Consider the following 21,611-nt stretch of genomic DNA (forward strand, 5'->3'; position numbering starts at 1 on the left):
CCCTCTGTCGCCTCTCTCTCCATCCGGGTCCCCTCCCCCACCTCCCCTCCACTCCCCCCATGGGATGTGCACAGGCTCCACCCCATCCCCTGGAGCTGCACCCTCGGGAGGGAGCGGGGAGGGCATAGCTTCTACATTAGAAACTGGATACCCAGAGCTGCCGGGGCCTCTGCGATCAGCCAGTGGCTCCCTGCCGCCCCCCTCCCTGCTCAGGACCCCCTGGCCCCCAGCCACGTCCATGTCACGTGGAAGACGTGAATCTTGCGCAGGGGGAGGGTGTGACCCCCGGGGCCTGGGGCAGCACAGGACTCCACTGCCAGGAGGGAGGGACGGTGGCATTTGGGCTGCGTTGGTCGGAGCTTCTGCTCAGGCTCGGCTGCTGGGCTTCCTTGTGGCCTGGCGCCCTCTCGTGCTGCGCGCAGTGAACCGCCGTCTGTGTCCCTTCCAGCAGGTGAACGACGGCCTCACACTCAGCGACCTCCCACTGCACATGCTCAACAACATCCTGTACAGATTCTCCGATGGCTGGGACATCGTGACACTGGGCCAGGTGACCCCGACCCTGTCTGCGCTCAGTGAGGACCGGCAGCTGTGGAAGCGGCTGTGTCAGTACCACTTTGCGGAGAAGCAGGTGAGTGTGGGGGCCCCTCAGAGCTTGTGCAGGACCCCGTGATTTCTCCTCGGGAGCTTGTGAAGTTCATTTTCCACGTTGGGGAGGGTCCGTGACGGCAGATGTGACCCAGCACAGATGGCAGAGCGAAGCAGGGCTTTCGGGTCCCCGGTCGGCACCAGGGCATCTGTTCCTTGCCCGCCGGCCTCCGCCGCGCCGCATGCCCTGTAGGTGCTGTGCCCCCTGAACCCGAGCCTGTGCCCAGCAGCTGTACACGGCTCTCTGCGCTCCCCTCCCCGCAGCCCGTGCCTTCAGACCCAGTTCTGAGAACCGGCGACCTGCTGGCCGTTCCGGTTTGTTGTCGTGCCTCCGGGACCGGAGCTGGAGTCTCACGCACGTGAGGGGCAGGTGGGACGGTCAGGAACCAGGCCACCTGTCAGAGGCGGGTGTGGCTGCTGTGGGGACAGATGAGGGCAGTAGACAGAGCCTTGGATGTGTGCTCTCGGAGGACAGGGTGGCGGGTGTCCTTGAGGAAGGGCAGGTTGTGGTGTGCGTGAGGGTGCTGCAGCCACGCCGTGTCCCGGGGTTTCCCCAGCGGGCTGAGAGGATCCACGAGAGCACTGGGAGCAGAGTGCGGTTTCTGGGAGATTGTTGGTCCTCTGGAAGAACGTTCAGGAGAGCGTGAGGGTGCGTCCGAGGCCAGGAGGGCGGCACAGCTCCTGGAGTAGGAGCTGGGGCTGGAGTGGCACAGGGAAGTGAGCGGGCCACCTGCCCTGGGGACCAGACGGAGTCCAGGGTGTAAGGGACCCACCAGGCCTGGCGCTGGAGGTCCTGGGCCGTCAGCTAAGCAAAGGGCCATTGGGTTTAGTTGGAGGCCTCTGTGACCCCAGAGAAAATGGTCAAGGTGGATTTGCTGTCGGAGAATCAGAGAAGTCCGGATGAATTTCAGCTGCGAGGAAAGACTGGGGTTCTATGGTCAGCATAGATGAGGGGTGTTGGATTCTTTGGAGGGAGCAGGGGGACAAGCCAGGGAAGGAGAGAGAAGGTTCTCCAGGATGGAGGTGGCAGGTGGGACTTGCCTTGGGCGCTGTCTCTGTGACGGTGGCAGAGCCCCAGGAGGGCACAGGTCTCCTGGGTGGGGATGCTGCCCTGTCCTGGTCCCATCTGATTTGATCCAGGTGAGTTGGATTTCAGGTAACTGTGTCGTGCACTCTGCTGCCTTGTGAAATCAAGCTGCACCTGATACCGTCTGTGAAAGCCACGTGCTGAACAGAGTTGTGTGTGTCCAGTTTTGTAGACACCTGATCGTTTCGGAGAAGGGCCACGTGGAGTGGAAGCTCATGTACTTTGTGCTGGAGAAGCACTACCCAACCCGGGAGCAGTACGGGGACACCCTGCACTTCTGCCGGCACTGCAGCATCCTCTTCTGGAAGGTGAGGCGGCTGGGCGGCTGCATCCTGGACACGGCTGTCCACTGTAGGCCCAACAGTAAGAAGATGGGAGTTTCCTCAGCGTCCCGGCAGGGGGACCGAGTCACGGAAGTAAAACGTACAACTTGGAGTCTGAATCAGAACGCGTTTCTGCCTTTGCTGGGCACTCGCTGGCAGGATGTGTCCCCGGGTTGGTGGGGCCCATGGCACCTGGTCCTGGGCCGGTGCCGGGTTCCTGCCGCACCTCCTGCCTGCGGTTCTGGATGCCCTACCAGCCCACAACTGGAGGGCAGGGGTGAACTGTCCTTTGTACACCTGTGTGGAGCCCGTTCGGAGCTGTCCCGGGACCCCTTGGAGGTGCCTCCACAGGCTCCCCCTCCAGGCCCAGCCCCCACAGCAGGGAGGGCATAGCCTTCCAGACACACAGGGGGTTTCCCGACTTACCTGAGGGAAACTGGACCAGAGTTTCCTGACTCACACTTGAACCCGAGTACCCAGTGTGCTGGGCGCCCGGCACCCTGTCACCTCCTGCCACGCAGACCCGGGGCTCTCCTGGGCCCTCCAGGCGGAGGTGAGCACGTGCACACCTGCCCTGGGCAGCCCCTCGTCTTCCTCACCTGCTGATACTCTGCATCTGGGACTGTGTGTTTATGTTGTGAGACTTCCACGGGAGGGCGGAGCTGACCCTGCTGAGGGTGACCCGGTGCGCGTCCCGTGTGCGGCATGGCCCTCTCGCGCTCTCCCGCCATCCGCTTCTACCTGGCCGATCCAGCCCTATCTGTTCACTTCTACCTGTGATTTGTTAGGTGGACCATATGGCAAGCCCTAGGTTGTCGGAAAAGAGAGGACTGCTTGAGATTTTTCTCATTTCACGTTATATTTACAGTAGTGTCACTTCTGGGTTTTCAGGTTATCCGTGGCAGTGAATGTAATGATGTTGTTTGCTGTATTATTTTAATGGAGGTTTATTTACTCTGTGAAAGGTGGGCAGCGTCACGGATCCTTCCTGATGCCTCCTTGCTCCAGTTACATGCGATCGTGTTTCTGACTCGCTGGCTTACACTTTAGCAGGACTTCCTTCTCAGAACGGAAAAGACAGAACATGTCATGTGTCTTGCAGTGGCTGTCCTGTAGAACATGTTCTCTAGAACACAGTTCAAGAGCAGAGCGTCTGTGAGCAGGCCCGTCCCTCCCTCGGTCTCATGTCTGTCAGAGGATGAGTGGGGCTCCAGGTGGGGGCAGAGGGGCCTGGGTCACCAGTCAAAGGGCACAGACAATAGTGTGATGGGGGCCGCGTGTCACACACGGCAGGTCCTTGTGGACAGAGAGGTGTTGGGGGCTCACCTGACAGGACCAGACTGACTTCTGTCTGCAGTCCCAGCACTGATGCCAACCCACCACGGTGTGTCCCCTGATGCCGTTGGAGCGGGTCCCTGCATGCGATCTGGTCTCAGGGCCCCTTGCTCAGTGCCTACACTGGGGGCCCTGCTCCTTCCTCCTGCCTGTTCTGCAGCTGAGTGTCTGGACCCCCCCCCCCCCCCCCCCGCAACTCCAGGGAGAGTGGTGTCAGGTTGCAGGGGGGGCTGTTGGGAGCCAGACAGAGTCCAGGTACTGCCTGGGACCATGTCACCTGTCTTGGGATGTCTGCCACCAGAGATCAGATTGAGTAGAGGCCAGTGTTGATGACACTGCAGGTCTGGGGCTCTGGGTGGGAGTGGGAGTGATTACAGCCGGCTGTGCCTGTGTGCAGGAGGTTCCCGGTCCGCCTCGTGCACTCTGCCTCCACGATGCAGTGACCATACGCTGGTATCCAGCCCCAGGTCCCTGCAGCCAGGCCCACACGTGCCGGGCGGGTGGTGGTCTCCTTCCTCTTGACCCCAGTGGGTGGTGGGCGGGTGGCCACGAGGCTCCTGGCACCTGTGGGATCTAGTTCACTTGATTCAGCAGCAGGCGCTCAGCTGTGAGGGAAGGAACAAAGGGCTTTCCTAAACCTGTTGTAAACCTTTCAGTACAAAACGTACGTGGAAACACCAGCTCTGCTTTGCGTGTTCTAGTGAACAGTCCCGAAGAGCTTGGGCACCGAGTGGTCAGTGGAGGTGGATGTGGAAACGGGCATCTTTGTCGCTGCCACAGGACCATCTTCAAGTCAGGGGGTCCTCGGTGCTGCCACCCACGCTCGCTTTAACGATACGTGTGTGGCCTGGTCTAATCACCCGATGGTTCCCGTTAACACTCAAACACCTGTTATCAGAGCCAGTGTTCAGTGCAGCCCACTCTCTCGCTCGCTCTAATGCTGGTTTTCCTTTCTCTCCCGCCCCTGCCCGCACTCCTCCCGGTTCTTTCTCCACGATCTCGAAGGACTGCCGCCTTGCTTTGTTGTTCAAGGTACCTCCGTGCTAGACCAGGCCTGTGTCGCGTCCCATGCATGCTCCCCACCGACCGGCTGGCCTGGGCTCCCAGCATGCGTGGGGCCTGCGGCCAGCGGTGGGCTCCTGCCTGCTCCGGCCCCACCAGGGTTCAGGGAAGACCCTGCAGGCCAGCGCTCGAGCGACAGGCTCAGCCGGAGAGGAAATCGTAGACTAGTCCTTAGACCTCCTGCGCAGGTGCTGCCCTGGCATGGCCGAGGGCTCCCATCGGCCTGGGCTCTCAGTCCACAGAAAGCCTGTGTCCTTAGTCCTCTGTCCTGTTAGGTGTGACCCTGGTCCCCAGCTGCACGCTGCCTGCGAGCTGATGGGCGTGGGCCTGACCCCACGGGGCAGGGTGGGAGCAGAGCGGCTGTGGGGGAACACAGCGTGTGGCGCCAGGCCAGGGAGGCAGAAACCCCCGGCCCCTATCTCTTCTGACAAACTGCCGTGGCCCGTGTACTTCCCACGTGTTGTGACGGGGCAGCTGCTGGGTGCTGACGCCTCTCCCTCCCCCGCAGGACTCGGGGCACCCCTGCACGGCCGCCGACCCCGACAGCTGCTTCATGCCTGTGTCTCCACAGCACTTCATCGACCTGTTCCGGTTCTGAAGGTGCCGTCGCTGCGGGAGGGGCATCAACACCGGGTGGCACCCACACCAGGCAGCAGCCAGCGGTGAGGATAGGGACATGAGGACGAGGACGACGTGGAGAACGCTCCCCCGTGTGGCCAGGGCTGTGGGGCTGGTTTCAGTTTCAAAGGGGGTCAGGGCACCCAAGCAAAAGCATTTCTACTCTCTCCTCTAGAAAGTCCTTTTCATCCAAGTCTACTAAAATTGGCAACTTTGCAGATTTATAAGTACGGTTCAGTCAGATTCTGGATTTTTAGCACCACACTGTGTGCTGAGCTGACACTAACAGCTAATGCTGTTCTTCCTAACTGTCCAATGATAGTTTCCTGATTTCGTAGTCATGAGAGGCAGGGGACAGAGTAAGTGAGCCTTGTAGATACCGGGTGCAGAGTATTTATTTTTCTTCGTGTGTGTTAACTGCACTGGCTGTGTCCAAGTGAACCCTCTGCGCATTGAACCTCGGGAGACGTGTGGTGTCTCTGTGTTCGGTGGTCGGGCTGTGAACTCTGCACAGCTTCGTGGCCGGCAGAGGCGGTGGTGGGGTGCTCCTGGTGAACCACGGGGCAGCAGCCGGCCACGGAGCATGCGCCATGGCAAGGAGGAGGAGGGACAGCCCTCGGCCTCGATTGCCCTGTACTGGAGCTCCTTTTACAGACAGAGTAATAAATCTTGTCTGTCTACCGATGGAGCTTCTGTTTTGCATCTTTCTGGAAAAGTGTGAGTGATTTTGATATCATTTATTTAAACTTTTAAAAAAGATTGCCTTATTTTTAAAATAATGCACGTCTATTTTAGATAATTTTGAAAATAAAGGTGTTAAAAAAGAATATAAAAATCCCCCATAATCCTGCCCCTGGAGGGGCCTGCTGTCTCTTGCCAGAAAGGATGTTGCCACCCCCACCCGCTGTTGGAGAGAAACACATCGTGGATTCCGATCTTTCAGTAGTGTCAGGGACCACCCGCCCACCCCCCCGCGGAATCATTTCTACTTTGTCCTTTAGTGTTTGTTCCTGCCAAGTGTATTGGAATGGTTTGCAGTTTTGCGTGCTTGTAAGTAAAGATTCTGCACCTTCGGTGTCCTGTCCTGTATTGCCCTGATGCTGGGGGCACAGCTTGTACGCGGTGCACAGTCGCTTCCCGCGGAATGGCCGTGGAGCCCAGGATGTCTGTGTCTTGTGTGAGAGCTTCTCATGGAGCGTAAGCCTCCGTTTACCGTTTTCACTTTATGAGCAACCGTTTTCTCAACAGCATTTTGAAAGCATGGTTTTCGTTGGTTGCTCAGCACCATCCAGACTGGTCTTTGTTGTCAGGGCCCGCGGGCTGTGCAGCTGGTACCTCCTCAAGACAAACATGTCGAAGGATGTTTTCAGACTGTCCTGTGAACAGAAGTTGTCACAACCGGAGACAACGGTGTTGAGTCCCTAAGGACGGCCACCCCCATGTCCTGTTCCCTCGGCGCTTTTCCTAAGGGAAGGACGAGGCGTGGCGACATTTCCTTTTCTTTGTCGGCCATTCGCTTCTGCTTTTGGTCAGTTACCTAACGTGTACCTTTTGCCTGTTGCCTTTTGTATTAATTTCTTCTAAAGAGGATATTGAAGTTTGGGCTCTTTTCCCCAAACAATGGTGATGGTGTCGCAGGGACAGGAGCACAGCCTGTCTCTGCACAGGGGACGCAGTCAGACCCAGACCTGGGATGCGCGAGGCCCAGGTGCGTGCACGAGCCCGGCCCGAGCTAGTGGCAATCTCAGCCGTGTCCAGGAAGACACGGAGTTGAGGCCGCGGACTAAGGCAGCAACAGCCACGTGGAGGCACAGATCCATCCTCCAGGATGGGGCGAGACGCAGAGTGGTCATAAATCCACACCCTGGAATGCAGGTACTTGGGAATTCCGGTCTGTGGAGAGCCTTCCAGAGCATGGGACGGTGAGACATGAGGGCATGGACAGCTGGAGACCCTGCAGTCAGTCTCATGTGCCTTTGGTCCCGAGACGGGGTGTGCATGAGGTGAGCCCTGTGGGCACTGCCAGCCCAGGAAGCCCATCCAGACGCAGCCCCACTTTGCCCGTCTCAAGGCACAGAAAGATGTTTCTCACCCGGTGTGGACACAGAGGACCGAGGTGGTCCCTGTCACAGTTCAGCAGGTGGCACTGTTGACTGTTGAGGCCTTGGGCCTGAGAAGTAGGTCTGCTGTGAGACCGTATTCGAGGATCTGACTGCGTCTGACGTGTGCCGTGTGTGAATGCTGCCATTGTCCTGCTGTGCAGACACCTGTGTAAAACATGTGTTCGCTTGTGTCCTCTGACCTTGCTGAACCCCTGACTCGGCCCAGAGCAGTTGTGTAGATTCCTTACGAGCAGCGACACGCGTCCCCATCCTCGGCAGCGGGGAATACGGACTGGAACTGCCAGGTTAACAGCAGGGTGTAGATATCTGTCGTCTCTCTCGTGAGGGTGGCTGCGAGGTCAGCTGTGTGCTTTCTGCAGACGCCTCTATCAGGTTGCGGGTGAGGCTTCCAGTTCTACTTTTTGGGGAGTTTTTAAATTATGAGTATTGGACTCTGTCAAGTGTTTTTTCTGCATCTGTTGAGATCATGTGGTTTCATCCTTCATCCTATTTGGGTATCACATTGGCTAATTTAAGATTTTATCTTTAATCCCTACCCTCAGCGTGGGGCACCAGCTGAGCCCGCCAGGCGCCCACATCCCTTGATCTCTGCAGGTTGCACCACCCTTGCACTGTGAGCTGAGGCCCTGCGTACATGGTTGTGGGTTTGGGTCTTCCGGCGTCAGGTGCAGGGTTTTTTGTAAGAGGCCTCAGTCTGCACGTTGTCGTGCTGCCTGGTTTGGGCACCAGGGTGAAGACGGCTTCCGAGAATGACCTTGCCCTGGAAGTGGTCCAGCTACCCTTTGGTGGAAGGGTGTGTGGAGGACTCATGTTAATTCTCCTTTAAACATTGGGTAGAACCCCATGTGAGTCGTGGCTCCTGAGAAGCTTCCCTGTCGGAAAACCTGCTCCCTGTCCGAGGATAAGGCTGCCCGGTTCTGCGTGTCTGCTTGGAGCTCCTCTCCCGAGGAGCCTGCGCTTCAGCAACGGCCAGAATGCTTTCTCCACAGTCACTGCCAGTGATGGGTGCTGCCCTCTGAAAACCAGTTTGAAGAGGCAGAAGGTCGGGGCGCCTGGGTGGCTCGGTCGGTTGAGCATCTGACTTCGGCTCAGGTCATCATCTTACAGTTCGTGAGTTCAAGCCCCACGTCGGTTCTGTGCTGACAGCTCGGAGCCTGGAGCCCTTCGGATTCTGTGTCTTCCTCTTTCTGCCCCTCCTCACTCATGCACTCTCTCAAAAAATGAATAAATTTTAAAAATTTGTAAAAAAACAAAAAAAAAAACCCAAAAGCGCTCATGGTTTATGAAACATCACATCACTTCCTTCATGAACTGTGTGTGCAAATCATGCTCCACCCCTCCTCCTCCCTCCTCCCCACCTTGCGTGCCATCAGACACTGCGCAGTGACCCACCAGAGGGTGTGCACAGACACGAGGAAGGCCGTCAGGACCTACCCGCCCTGGGCGCCCGCCTGCCAGCACCCTCCGGGCTGACAGTGTCCGTTTCCACCCGGTTCTCAGTGCAGCCTTGCCCGTCTGTTGTCCTGCACAGGTTCCTGGCATGTAGACACCAGTGTCCCCGTGACTGACCTGAGTGGATGTCTCTGGAGCCCCGAGGGTGGCGTGGCAGCAGGTGTTGTCCCACAGACCACCCGCGTTGGAAGAGGTGGGTGACCCCGCCGTGTGTCCCTCGCCGTCCTGTCCTCTCACCCAGGGTCAGGCCTGCAGCAAGTGCTGCAGCCAAGAACTGGCTTGTGGCCCTCGGCCAGAGAGGAGCCAGGAGGCAGCTCTCCAGGCACCTGGACTCCGCCCACCAACACTGCTCTTCTGTTTGGGATACGACCTGCCACGTCATGCTGTGTTTTGTTTTTTTGGAATAAGAAAAAAATCACTTTTATTTGGTAGCCATTTTGAGGAATTTGCGCGGGTAAATACAACCGCCTTTCTACTCTTTATGCAAAAAATTCCAGTGTCATTTTTAAAACTTTAATTATGGTAAAGTACACACAAAACTCATAATCTTAACCACTGGTAAGTGTCCACGGGCATTAAGTACATTCACATTGAACAGCCACCACCACTGTCCCCTTCCAGAACTTTCCACCTTCCCAGACTGAAACTCTGTCCCCATTAAACGCTGACTTCTGGTCCCAAGCCCCTGGCACTGCCATCTACTGTCTCTGTGGATGACCTACCCTGGATACATACAATACCTGGATTCACACAGCATCTGTCCCTTTGTGACTGCCTTTTTCACTTAAAATAATGTCCTCAAGGTCCATCTGTGTTGTAGTAGGTGTGAGAGTTTCCTGACTCTTTAAAGCTAAATAATATCCTGTCGTTTTGTTCATCTGTGGACAGACACTTGGTGGCTTACACTTTTTGACTGCTGTGAACATGGGTGTGTAAATATGTCCTCAAGAATGGGGCACCTGGGCATCCAAATTGGCCATGAGGAGGTCAAACTTTCACTCTTTGCAGATGACATGATACTGTATATGGAAAACCCAAAAGATTCCACCAAAAAACTGCTAGAATTGATTCATGAATTCAGCAAAGTTGCAGGATATAAAATCAATGCACAGAAATCAGTTGCATTCCTATACGCCAACAATGGAGTGACAGAGAAATCAAGGAATCCCATGTACAGTTGCACAAAAAACCATAAAATACCTAGGAATAAATCCAACCAAAGAGGTGAAAAATCCATACGCTGAAAACTATAGAAAGCTTATGAAAGAAATTGAAGGCACAAAAAAATGGAAAAAGATTCCATGCTCCTGGATAGGAAGAACAAATACCGTTAAAGGGTCGATACTACCCAAAGCAATCTACATATTCAGTGCAATCCCATCAAAGTAACACCAGCATTTTTCACAGAGCTAGAACAAATAATCCTGAAATTTGTATGGAACCAGAAAAGTCCCCAAATAGCCAAAGCAATCTTGAAAAAGAAAACCAAAGCAGGAGGCATCACAATCCCAGACTTCAAGCTATACTACAAAGCCGTCATCATCAAGACAGTATGGGACTGGCACAAGAACAGACACTCAGATCAATGGAACAGAATAGAGAACCCAGAAATGGACCCACAAGCGTATGGCCAACTAACCTTTGACAAAGCAGGAAAGAATATCCAATGGAATAAAGACGGTATCTTCAGCAAGTGGTGCTGGGAACACTGGACAGCGACATGCAGAAGAATGAACCTGGACCACTTCCTTACACCATACACAAAAATAAACTCAAAATGGATGAAAGACCTCAATGTCAGACAGGGAGCCATCAAAATCCTCGAGGAGACAGCAGGCAAAAACCTCTTTGATCTTGGCCACAGCAACTCCTTACTCAACACGTCTCCAGAGGCAAGGGAAACAAAAGCCAAAATGAACTACTGGGACCTCATCAAAATAAAAAGCTTCTGCACAGCGAAAGAAACAATCAGCAAAACTAAAAGGCAACCGACAGAATGGGAAAAGATATTTGCAAATGACATATCAGATAAAGGGTTAGTATCCAAAGTCTACAAAGAACTTATCAAACTCAGCATCCAGAGAACAAATAATCCAAGGAAGAAATGGGCAAAATACATGAATAGACACTTCTCCAAAGAAGACATCCAGATGGCCAACCGACACATGAAAAAATGCTCAACATGACTCGTCATCAGGGAAATACAAATCAAAACCACAAGGAGATACCATCTGACACCTGTCAGAATGACTAACATTAACAACTCAGGCACAACAGATATGGGCGAGGATGCGGAGAGAGAGGATCTCTTTTGCATTGTTGGTGGGAATGCAAGCTGGTGCAGCCACTCTGGAAAACAGTATGGAGGTTCCTCAAAAAACTAAAAATAGAACTACCCTACGACCCAGCAATTGCACTACTAGGTATTTATCCAAGGGATACAGATGTGCTGTTTCGAAGGGACACATTCACCCCAACGTTTATAGCAGCACTATCAACAACAGCCAAAGTATGGAAAGAGCCCAAGCATCCATTGATGGATGAATGGATAAAGAGATGTGTGGTATATATATATACAATGGAGTATTACTTGGCAATTAAAAAGAATGAAATCTTGCCATTTGCAACTACGTGGATGGAACTGGAGGGTATTATGCTAAGTGAAATTAGAGAAAGACAAAAATCATATGACTTCACTCATATGAGGACTTTAAGAGACAAAACAGATGAACATACGGGAAGGGAAACAAAAATAATATAAAAACAGGGAGGGGGACAAAACAGAAGAGACTCCTAAATATGGAAAACAAACTGAGGGTTACTGGAGGGATTGTGGGAGCGGGGCTGGACTAAATGGGTAAGGGGCACTAAGGAATCTACTCCTGAAATCATTGTTGCACTATATGCTATCTAATTTGGATGTAAATTAAAAAAAAAAAAAAACAGGGCGCCCTGGGTGGCTCAGTTGAGCGTCCAACTTCTGTTCAGGTCATGATCTCATGGTTTGTGGGTTCAAGCCCCACGTCAGGCTCTGTGCCGACAGCTCAGAGCCTGGTTCCTGCTTCAGATTTTGTGTCTTCCTCTTTCTCTGCCCCTCCCCCACTCATCCTCTGTCTCTCTCAAAAATATGTAATATTAAAAAAAAGTTTAAGATTCTATTTTGACTCCTTTGGATAAATACCCAGAAACAGAACTGCTGGATCAGTTGCTAATTGTGTTAATCCTGTTTTGAGGAAGTGCTGTACTGTGTTCCCCAGACACTGTACCATTTCATACCCTGCCAACAATGCCAAAGCGGTCCGGCTTCTCCATATTCTTCCCACACTTGTCACCTTCTGAGGTTGGTGTTCGTTCCTGTACAGTAACCACCCTAACGGGCATGAGGTGTCTTGGTGGTTTGGATTCGCATGTCCCTGATGAAGAGTGATGTTGAGCACCTTTCCATGTGTCCGCTGGCATGTGTGTGTCGTGTTTGGAGAGAGGGCTATTCAAGTCCTCTGCCCACGTTTTAGTGAAGTTGTATTTTTGTTGTCTAGTTGCAGGAGTTCTACCTATATTCTAGATACTCCTTACAGGTCTGTGACTTGAAGATCCTGCCCCACTGTGCGGGTTGTCTTCTCATGGTTATGTCTTTGATGCTTACACTTGACAATTTAATGGAGCCCATTTCTCTCTTTCTCCTGTTGTTGGCTGACCTTTTCATCTCTGTAGAGATCACTGACAAATCCAAGGTCATGAAACTCTCTCCCTGCTTTTGTCCAGGGCTTTTAGTTTTATTTAGCTTTTGTGTTTAGGCATTTGGTGAAAGGTATGGTGGAAGGTAAGAGCCTGACTTCATTCTTTCATGTGTGGACATCCGGTTTTCCGAGCACCATTTGTTGAAAACACTGCCCTTTCTGTCCCTGTATGGTGTTGGCACCCTTGTCTAAAATCATGGTGTGAGGGTTTCTTCCCAGGCTCTCTGTTCTACTCATTGGTCTCTATTGGTCTAAATGTGTTCTTATGCCAGGACCAAACTATTTTCATTACTGTAGCATTTTACAGAGAGAGAGTGCATACAAGTAGGGGAGGGGCAGAGGGAGCCCCTCTCTCTCCCACTCTCTCCCTCCCAAGAGGGAGGGAAGAATCCCAAGCAGGCTCCGTGCTCAGCCCAGAGCCTGACATGAGGCCCAATCCCACAACCCAAGATCCTGGAATCATAACCTGAGCTGAAATCAAGAGTTGGACACTCAACCGAGCCACCCAGGTGCCCTTTCATAGTGCGTTTTGAAATCAGGATGTGTGTGTCCTCCAACTTTGTTCTTTTTCAGGATTGTTTTGGCTACTTGGGATCCCTTGAGATTCCATGTAAATTTTACCATCTTTTTTGTTTCTGCAAAAAAATGCCATGGGATTTTGATGAGATTGCATTTAATCTATAGATCAATCTGGTGGTGCTACCATCTTAATATGAAGTCTTACACCCACAAGCACAGGGGGGTCTATGTATCTGTGTCTCCTCTAATTTCTTTAAGCCACGTTTTGTAGTTTTCGGTGTACAATACTTAGCCTCTGCCATTGCGTTTATTCTTAAGTATTTTATTCTTTGTTCCTTTTATAAATGAAATATTCTTAATTGCCTTTTGTGATTTCTCATTGTTAGTGTGTATAAATAGATGCATCTGTTGTTTTGATACTGATTTTTTATCCTTCAACTTTCCTGAGCTTGTTTATTACACTTTTTGGTGGTTTTTGGTTTTCTTCATTTTTTTTTTTTGTCTTGGAAGAATCTTTAGGGTTTTCTACAAATAAGATCATGTTATCTATAAACATAATTTTGCGTCTTCCTCCAATTAGGATGCCTTTTATTTCTTGTCTAAGTGCTGTGGCAAAGACTTTCAGTGCTATGTGGAGAAGGGAGTGGTGAGAGAGGGTCCTTGTCTCACTCTGGATCTTAGAGGAAAAGCTCTTGGTCTTTTGTCAATAAGGAGGATGTTAGTTGTGGGCTTTTATGTCCCTTTGTAAGATCAGGCAGAATTCTATCTTAGAGTATTTTTTTTTTTTTTTTAACCAAGTGGCTTTTCTCCATTGGTTGAAATGATCATGTTTTTCCCTTCTCTCTGTTAACGTGTATGGTAAATTGATTTACCACTCAGTGGATTTTATCCCTTACTGAAAGTGGAGGGATTGATGTTTTTTGCACTGTACCCTGGAGTTTCCAATTTCCTCCTTCAGTTCTATCACTGTTTGCTGCAGGTGTGATTATCGATCTTCTTGATGAATTCTCAACTGTTTTCTTTATTTAAACAACATGAAGATGATAAAATTATAGGATGTCTGTGATTGACTTTAATGTCTTTGGTCAGTCAGAGGCACCTTGATAAAACAAAATGGGGTCATCAGTGGCCGAATGGGTGGGTACACACAGGACTTTATACCCAGGCTTAGCAGACTTGTGTAGACATTCTGGGCTTTGTGGGCTACATGCTGCCTTACCCCCAAGGGCTTGGCTGCGACACCGCGATGCAGGCAGCCTCCCCACGAGTGACTGTGCCACGTGCCAGACTTTGTGGACACAGAAACATGCATTTCATAGACTTTCCATGTGTTGTGATATAGGATTCTTTTAAGTGTTTTCACCATTTAAAAATGTAAAAATAATTCCTGTGGGCCATGCAAAAACAGGTGGTGGGCCAAATTTAGCTAGTAGGCAGTAGTTTGCCAACCCATTACTTATAGAAGAGAAAAGTATGTTTGATATTTTCCATTTTACTTTTGCAATAAAAAAAACAGGTAACAGGTATTTCAAAAAGTATATGTCCACTGTAAAAAGCTTTCTTAAAAAGCCAATCCACAGAAAATTTTAAATGCTACCCATAATTCTACTTGAGGTAATTATTCATATTTGGATACATTTTCCCAATATTTTTATGTTACTTTTGAAGACACATAAGCTCCCAAACATAAAGTGAGGGAGACAGGAGGACGTGGTGCCCTCCTGGAGCATCCAGAGTTGAGTGTCTCCACAGGGATGGTTTCTCCTCTGGTTCCTGGGAAAGTTGGCTTCATGTGCTTTCATGTGTTGAGCTTGGAGATTTCTTTCAGAACAGAAATTCTTGGTGTCTCTCCATTTACCCTACTGACCAGTTCTGAAGTCTCCAGGGAGGAGAATTCTGAAATTCTAGTGATTGGGGGGTGGGGGGAACCCACTTCTCCAAACTCCATTGGAGTGAATGGTATTCCCCTTCCACTTCCAGACTTGTTCAGCTTTCTTGAAAATAAACTTTGCACTTTTTAAAATCCTATAAATATTTTCCTAAAACTCTAACACTGATCTTGACTTAGTAAGGAAATCACAGTCAATAGAAGTAATCCCAAAGAGATCAGTAATAATGAGTTGTTTGGAAAGCTGAAATTATACACAGCCTTTATCACCAAATGAAAATATCTCCTCTGCAATTCTGGAAAACCATGTTAAGACCATTTCTAATTGCATACGTTTATCCATCCAAATGAACATCCTTCTTGCGCAGCACGGCTGCTACCGAGGTGGACCTGAGAATCCGGGCCAACAGACGGAGGTTATAAGGGCCTGGCGACATGATCGGAACCTCTGGAGACCCACCACCAGACTACAGGTGGGAGGCAGCCTGGCCGACAGCAGAGAACGACTCTGAGTGTCCGACCCCTGCATGGGTACGTCCTGATGATGGCGCCCACCCAGGATGGTGGAAAGGGACACAGCCTCCAGCATGGAAGACCTGCCTCCACTGCTTGGGGAAACTTAACCCTAACTTACCATGTCTAACATTTATGAGTTTTTACCAAGCCAGATACGATTCATACACCATATCCTGGTTTTGAGGAAAAAGAAGCTAAAAAGACATTTTTCAGCCACATGGAAAACTCTACTTGAATAATTTTGTTGTGCCTGTGATACAGTGGTGGTTCAGGGGAATATCATTTTTAGATGTGTATACTGACAGCATTTAGGATTGAAATGTCATGATGTCTGTAGTTTACATCTAAATGCTTAAATGAATCGCTCTCTAAATGTTGAAAAGTGACTTGGTAGCTGGCCGGGCTGTCAGATGGCCTGTCACAGAAAGTGCTTCCTTTTTACGTGAAAAGGGAAGAGCCCAGGGTGGAAGTCCCCGAGGTCGCCGCATGAACGTCCTTCGATCCGTGGAGGAGGAACGTGGTGCTGGTTCAATCAGAGACCGTGGGTGAGAGGCCAGGATGCAGACCCGGAGGTGGGGGAGGCTTGCAGCAGAGCCAAAGGTGCCCGTTGAGGAGAACGGATTCCGTCCCAGCAGGTCCTCAGCTGTGGTGGAGCCCGGCTCCCCCGGAAGGAGATGTGCACGGAACTGCGTTCACAGCGGGGCGGATGGTGTAGGGCAGGCCTTCAAAACCAAGGACGTAACCGGGCTGTGTGGGTGACCGCCATCTTACTTACGGAAAGGTGCCACCAATGCTTCATTGAGAAAGTCAAAGAATACTCGGAAGAGAAAGGGTTTGAGCTGAAAGTCTTACTGGCAGATGACGCACCTGACGAGCCTATATTTTCACCTCTAGATACAAGCGCACACAACCTCACTGCTTCAACCCCTGGGCCCGGGCAGCTGGCTGGTCACAGCCACTTGTGCGCACTGTGACTTTGTTCCACCCGCACACGGTGCAGACCCTGATCTGGACACAACGTGCCGGAGGAAGGCCTTGCTGCTGCTGACCCCACCACAGTGCTGGAACCAGAGCCTGTGCTCCCAGGGCCAGCCTGGTGCGACCAAAGCACAATGGAGCTGCCAGCACGAGGTGACGAGATAGGGGAGCTCTGAGGGTTTAGGAGGGCCTGCCAAGTGCCCTGTAGAGGGACACCGGGATGCCCAGGCGCTCCCGACACCCACCGAGGGGCTCCGATTGCACAGGCACCTGACGGCAGTTACTAAAAGGACCCTCGATGGAAGTCAGTATCCAAGCCGGCCCTGCGGTCACCCCAAGGTCATAGCCTGTGCAGCCACACTCCCAGGAGCAAAGAAATGACAGTTTCACTCCTGTGTTCTCCCAACCAGATGGCCATTAGTGGCCTGAGGCCGCGTCACTGCCCTCACTGCGACTGCCCTGTCTGGTCGTCACAGAAAGAAGAGTCAGCACAGCACAGTGGGGGTGTTTTGAGAAAGACGACACTCCCGTGACTCCTCCCACAGCGTGTTGTTATGATCATCACTGTGCCTAGTTTATAAATTACCTGGGCCGGGAGCCCAGCATCTTGTGACCAGCCCTCCTGGGACCTGAGCCGTGGCCAGGTGGGAGCCCCTGTGAACCCCTTGTACTGAGGATACAATGCCTCAGTGTGGCCCAGGCTGGGCCCGTGAATGGATCCTGTGGGAGCCCAGCTCCAGGGAACCGACGTCTAGAACCAGCAAGGACCTGCCTGCGGCCAGCCTGACAGCAGACGAGTCCTCCGCGGCCAGCCAACCCACGCGTGGACGGGGACGGCTCCCCGGCCCCTAGGAGCCCACTGAATCGCTCAGGGAATGTCTGACGCCGCCTCATCAGAGGTTTGCCCTGCTTTTGCAACAGAACCCACCCCGGGGTTCAGCTCCTCACCCGAGGGACGGTGGTGAACATTTATTGAAAAGTATCCCATCATTAGAAAAGCGGTCTTAGCCGATTAGTCTTCGTGGCTTACTGAATAGTGCGCCACCTGCTGGTCTGTTATACAGGCAAAGAAAGACCCACTGAGGAATAAGCAGAAAAACCAGGAAACCAGGAGTAAGCAGGAGAAGAGAGCGGGCAGAGGAAGCTCCCAGGATGCACGGGGACCCCCGCACTGCAGGCAGGTCTGGGGGGCAGCTGGGACGTGGCCCCACGGGTGAGGCAGGGTGTGGACGACCAGGGTGATGGGACATGGACTGGCTCTCCACTGAGACAAGGAAGGGAAACTCCAGAGGCCGCAACCACCACTCAGGACACCCACGGATAGGGAAGGAAATCAGTGCCCCCCCCCACCCCCCCGTGCCTCCCCCAAAGTGCCTGCTCCCTGAGACCCACGGATCTCCCGCGTGCTTCCCCAGCTCTTGAGGTACGTACCTGTCTCCTCTGACACGGGCCACCTTCTCAAAGACTTATGTCTAAGGGATGGTCATCTTTTTAAAAGATAAAGGTGCTGGGGCACCTGGGTGGCTCAGTCAGCTGAGTGTCCCACTCAGGGCATGATCTCACGGTTCGTGGGTTTGAGCCCCATATCAGGCTCTGTGCTGACAGCTCAGTCTGGAACCTGCTTCAGATTCTGTGTCTCCCTCTTTCTCTGGCCCCCCACCCCGCACCCCACTCTCTCTGAAAAACAGGTGATTAAGTAAAACTGTTGCGGATGTGTTCCTGATGCTTCGCTACATGAAGGGAAAGACTGCTTATTACGACGCTTTTATCTTTAAGCCCCAGAGCACGCACACCCCTCCCCCACGCACAGGTGCCCGAGGGCGGAAAAAGGCAGATATGCAAAAGATACATCTTGGAAACTTAGGTGGAAATTGGCATTTATTTATGAAAAAGTCTACACGTACTGTTTGCATTTTAAAATGAGGTTTAAGGTATCCAGAAAAGTGCCATTAGCTTTATGGTGGTTAAAGTCACCGGAGCATTTACCTTGGAGTAGACGCCAATAGTCATGCAGACTAATAATGAAAGAGGAAGTTGATTTTCTTTTTTAAAAAACCTCAGCATTAAGAATGGATTCTAACTTTCTTTGAAGCCACTCACTTTCCTTTAAAAACACCAGCAACAGTAGGAGGAGCACAGACCACTTGCTCTTTACACAGTGAAGGTGCGTGTCCACAGGCTGCAAACAAAACCCCACATCAAAACCACACTCTCTTTAACCTGTGAACCACACAAAGTTGCTTTGGTAAATTCTTAGCAAGGAAAAATACTTTTCTCCCAAAGCACGTCAATAAATATATTAAAAACCACAAGCATACTTATTTTCATGTCACCAGATGCAACAGAAGAGTTTATTTTTACATTAATCTTTGCAGACAGGAAAAATGATGTACAGTGCACGCTCCACTTCCCGTCTGGCTTTGTCTTCAGATTTGAGAAACAGTATTATGAAGGAGGAGGTTGCCAACCCCACGTCACAGACTTCCACAGCGGTGAGTGACAGGCACTTAGCATCCCCACATGACTCTGCAGCGGCCCACAGGGTGCGACTCACACCTGCCGGCCGGGACCCCCCACCCCCACCCCCCAAACGAGGCAGCTTCGCAGAGCCTCGGACACAGTGTTTATTTCCCCGGGCCTCTGGCTCCTGCTGCAGAATCCTTGCATAAACCCGCCACCGTGGGCATAGCTGGAGGGGACGCGGGGTGGCGGCCTAGCTACTGACCCATTTACCTGAGGAAACAAGCTTTCCCTGCAACGCGAAACCCCCGGCATTTCGAGGTTCTAACACAAACTGGACTAAACACCGCTAAAACGTGCCCCCCTTTCCAGACTTGGTCAGGTAAGCTCCTTGTTCAGTTAGCACAAGACGGGAGAAAGACCGCTACATGGATAGAGGACAGACGGACACTGTTCCCCCTTGGGAGTCCTGCCGTCAGGCCCGCGCGGTGACCCCCAAGAAGGTTAAATGAGCAGCACGGAGGAGGACAGTGTTTTTCACGAGAGGTATGCACAGTGTAACTGGAGGTTTTTGTTTTTAACCCAAACAACCCCTATGCCTTTTCTTTCAAACCACGTTACCTAAGACAGACTGGAGTGCCACCTGCCGTGGAGACCTGTGTGGCCTCCCTTCGAACACCCAACACCTGGACATCACAGAGAGGCACTTGCAGTGTTTTATACAGTTTAAACTCCATCAGCAAGTCAGGATTTGCCAGACACAAGAGTGTCTAAACTCAGTGGCTAAACGGATCCACACGTTATGGTTCCTTAACCTGCAATCAGAGAATGTGAAGATCAAGCCATGAAGTTCAAGACCAGTGAGAGGCACGTTTGGTCACCAGCCAGGGCGCACGCGGGTCGAGACCACAGCCACCACCCAGCACGCACACGCGACCCCCTCCTCCCAGGGCACAAGACGAAGACGTGTGCACGTGGTGGCATTTCACGCTTGACCAAACGTAGCCTCTGCTTTCCCGGTATCTAAAATGAGAAGAAGTTCAACTTGCTGGGTTAACCGGGTTAAATGCAACTGAACGTGACCTCGGGAAGACTGGTCTGGCGCCCGGATGACAGACTCCTGCTGACGGGAGGATGGCGCGGCTGCTACGGTCTCGAGAGTCACAGAGGCGCACGGATGCCACATGCGGGGGGCGGGGGACATGATGAAGACCGCGCGAGGCGGCTCCGCGGCCGGACGCCAAGCTGTGGGGGCTGTCGTGGGGCCGCCTCGGACGCACACACACCCTCTGGGGGCCCCCGCCAAGCCCGCAGAGGGGGACAGTCCAAATGTGGGCACGCAGAGGAGAGCCCCTGCCGTCCACACGAAAGGCCCGGACGCCCCGACGCAAACGGACACACCGGGAATCACCAGACCGAGAGCCCGCACGCCACCAGAGGGGCTGCGCGGGCCCCTCCGGGGGGCGGCGTGCCCGCAGGTCACTCCAGCTCCTCCCAGTCGTCGGTCAGGTGGCCTCGGCTCTGCCGTCGGATGCCAACCAGCTTCCCGGCCGACCGGAGGCTCCAGCGCGAGCTGTTCCCCGAGCTGGCCAGGCTGGTGTATTTGCTGCAGCCGCCAGCGCCCTCCTCCCAGCCCGGCCCGGACGGGCGGCCGCTCGCGGGGTCGTCTGGCCCAGCGCTCACGTCCTCCAGAGCAAGTCGGGGAGGCTCCCAGCCTTCGATCTCATCTGGCTTCTTCGACTGTATGTTCTGTTTTAAACCCAAATTGTCCCAAAATCCCGATTTCTTCTCTGTCTTCAGCTCTTCCCTCAGCCGTAAGTTAGCTCTGCGGGAGACAAGAGGGCAAGTGTCGGTGGCCGCGGCCCTCAGGGCCTCAAGCAGGGTCTGCTGTATGCACAGAACATTCTTTGGTGAAAACTTTAAATCATTTAGAAGGTGAACACAAACCTACAGTGTCAAACTTGAAAGTCAGAAAAGAAAACTTAGTCCCTACACGTCAGAGAAACCAAAGGCCGTTATTTTAAGAAGACATGCCAGGCGGCACACAGGCAGAGAGCTGGCTCCCAGGGAGACACTCAAGTGTTTTGAGTGCAACAAGAAACGCGGGGTCAAATTCAGAAACACAGGGATGGACATTCCTCTTATCAAATCGGTCTTCAGCAGGCTTATCACACTTAGCAGGCTTGGCTGAAGCGCTGAGTGGGGAACTCGTGGAAACCATGCCCGTGAAGACAGGACGCTGCGGCGGGGGGGGGGGGTGGGGGGGTCGGGGATGGGGGGTGGGGGGGTGGCGCAGAGCACCAGGATGTGTGCGTTGGGGGCTGGTCCCACAGCCGGACTGGACCGAGGGGCCCGTGCACACAGTCCAGCCATGGGAGCGTGCGGAGAGGTCACAGCCACGGTGCCACCCAGGCGTCCTTGGGCCTCAACTGAGCACCTGGTCTGCGGTCCAGCTTGCAGAAACTCCCCTCCAGTCAGACATGCCATTGGCAATACCACTCAGCTGTCGCTGAATTTGGTATTTTCGTGTTTAAATACACTTTTTAGAATTTCAGTTACAGTCAGCGTCAATGTGTCAGTTTAAATATATTCAATTTTCCAAAATCTTTTACAGTTCACCAGTCCTTTGCATTTTTAACTTTTTTCCCTTGATTTTTTAAAGCCAGAATATCTCCAGCACGGCTACAGGCCCTGGAAGGCTAATGCGTTCCACTTACAATTCTGAGTTCAAGAGCTCGTCTGAGAAAACGCCTTCTTCCACTTTTCCATAACCTCTCAAAAGGTCCTTCTAGCCACCCTTGTGACCTTCTCCCAGAAAAACATTTTACTCGTTTTGTCTCCTGAATGTCAAAACTAGTACAACCC

General features: G+C 52.3%; 2 protein-coding genes across 14 annotated transcripts in view; one reads left to right on the forward strand and one right to left on the reverse strand.

Annotated features, from left to right (window-relative positions):
* Window positions 1-8,311, forward strand: part of FBXO25 (F-box protein 25) — a 54,272-nt gene extending 45,961 nt beyond the window's left edge. For 4 of the 9 annotated variants that reach the window (XM_042982811.1, XM_042982810.1, XM_042982813.1 and 1 more), the window contains exons 8-11: window positions 449-631; window positions 1,900-2,043; window positions 4,399-4,425; window positions 4,964-8,311. In XM_042982811.1, the coding sequence (XP_042838745.1) occupies window positions 449-631; window positions 1,900-2,043; window positions 4,399-4,425; window positions 4,964-5,053 (444 nt within the window). In that variant the 3' untranslated portion in view covers window positions 5,054-8,311. The remainder of the gene's footprint in view (window positions 1-448; window positions 632-1,899; window positions 2,044-4,398; window positions 4,426-4,963) is intronic. The other 5 variants (XM_042982809.1, XM_007089233.2, XM_015540708.2 and 2 more) reach the window with 3 other exon arrangements.
* Window positions 8,312-18,146: 9,835 nt separating this feature from the next.
* LOC102965620 (testis development related protein) overlaps window positions 18,147-21,611 on the reverse strand; it is a 46,395-nt gene continuing 42,930 nt past the window's right edge. For all 5 annotated transcript variants that reach the window (XM_042982820.1, XM_042982816.1, XM_042982817.1 and 2 more), the window contains one exon: window positions 18,147-20,571. In XM_042982820.1, the coding sequence (XP_042838754.1) occupies window positions 20,226-20,571 (346 nt within the window). In that variant the 3' untranslated portion in view covers window positions 18,147-20,225. The remainder of the gene's footprint in view (window positions 20,572-21,611) is intronic.

Source organism: Panthera tigris, chromosome B1 (assembly GCF_018350195.1).
Source record: "Panthera tigris isolate Pti1 chromosome B1, P.tigris_Pti1_mat1.1, whole genome shotgun sequence".
Lineage (NCBI taxonomy): Eukaryota > Metazoa > Chordata > Mammalia > Carnivora > Felidae > Panthera > Panthera tigris.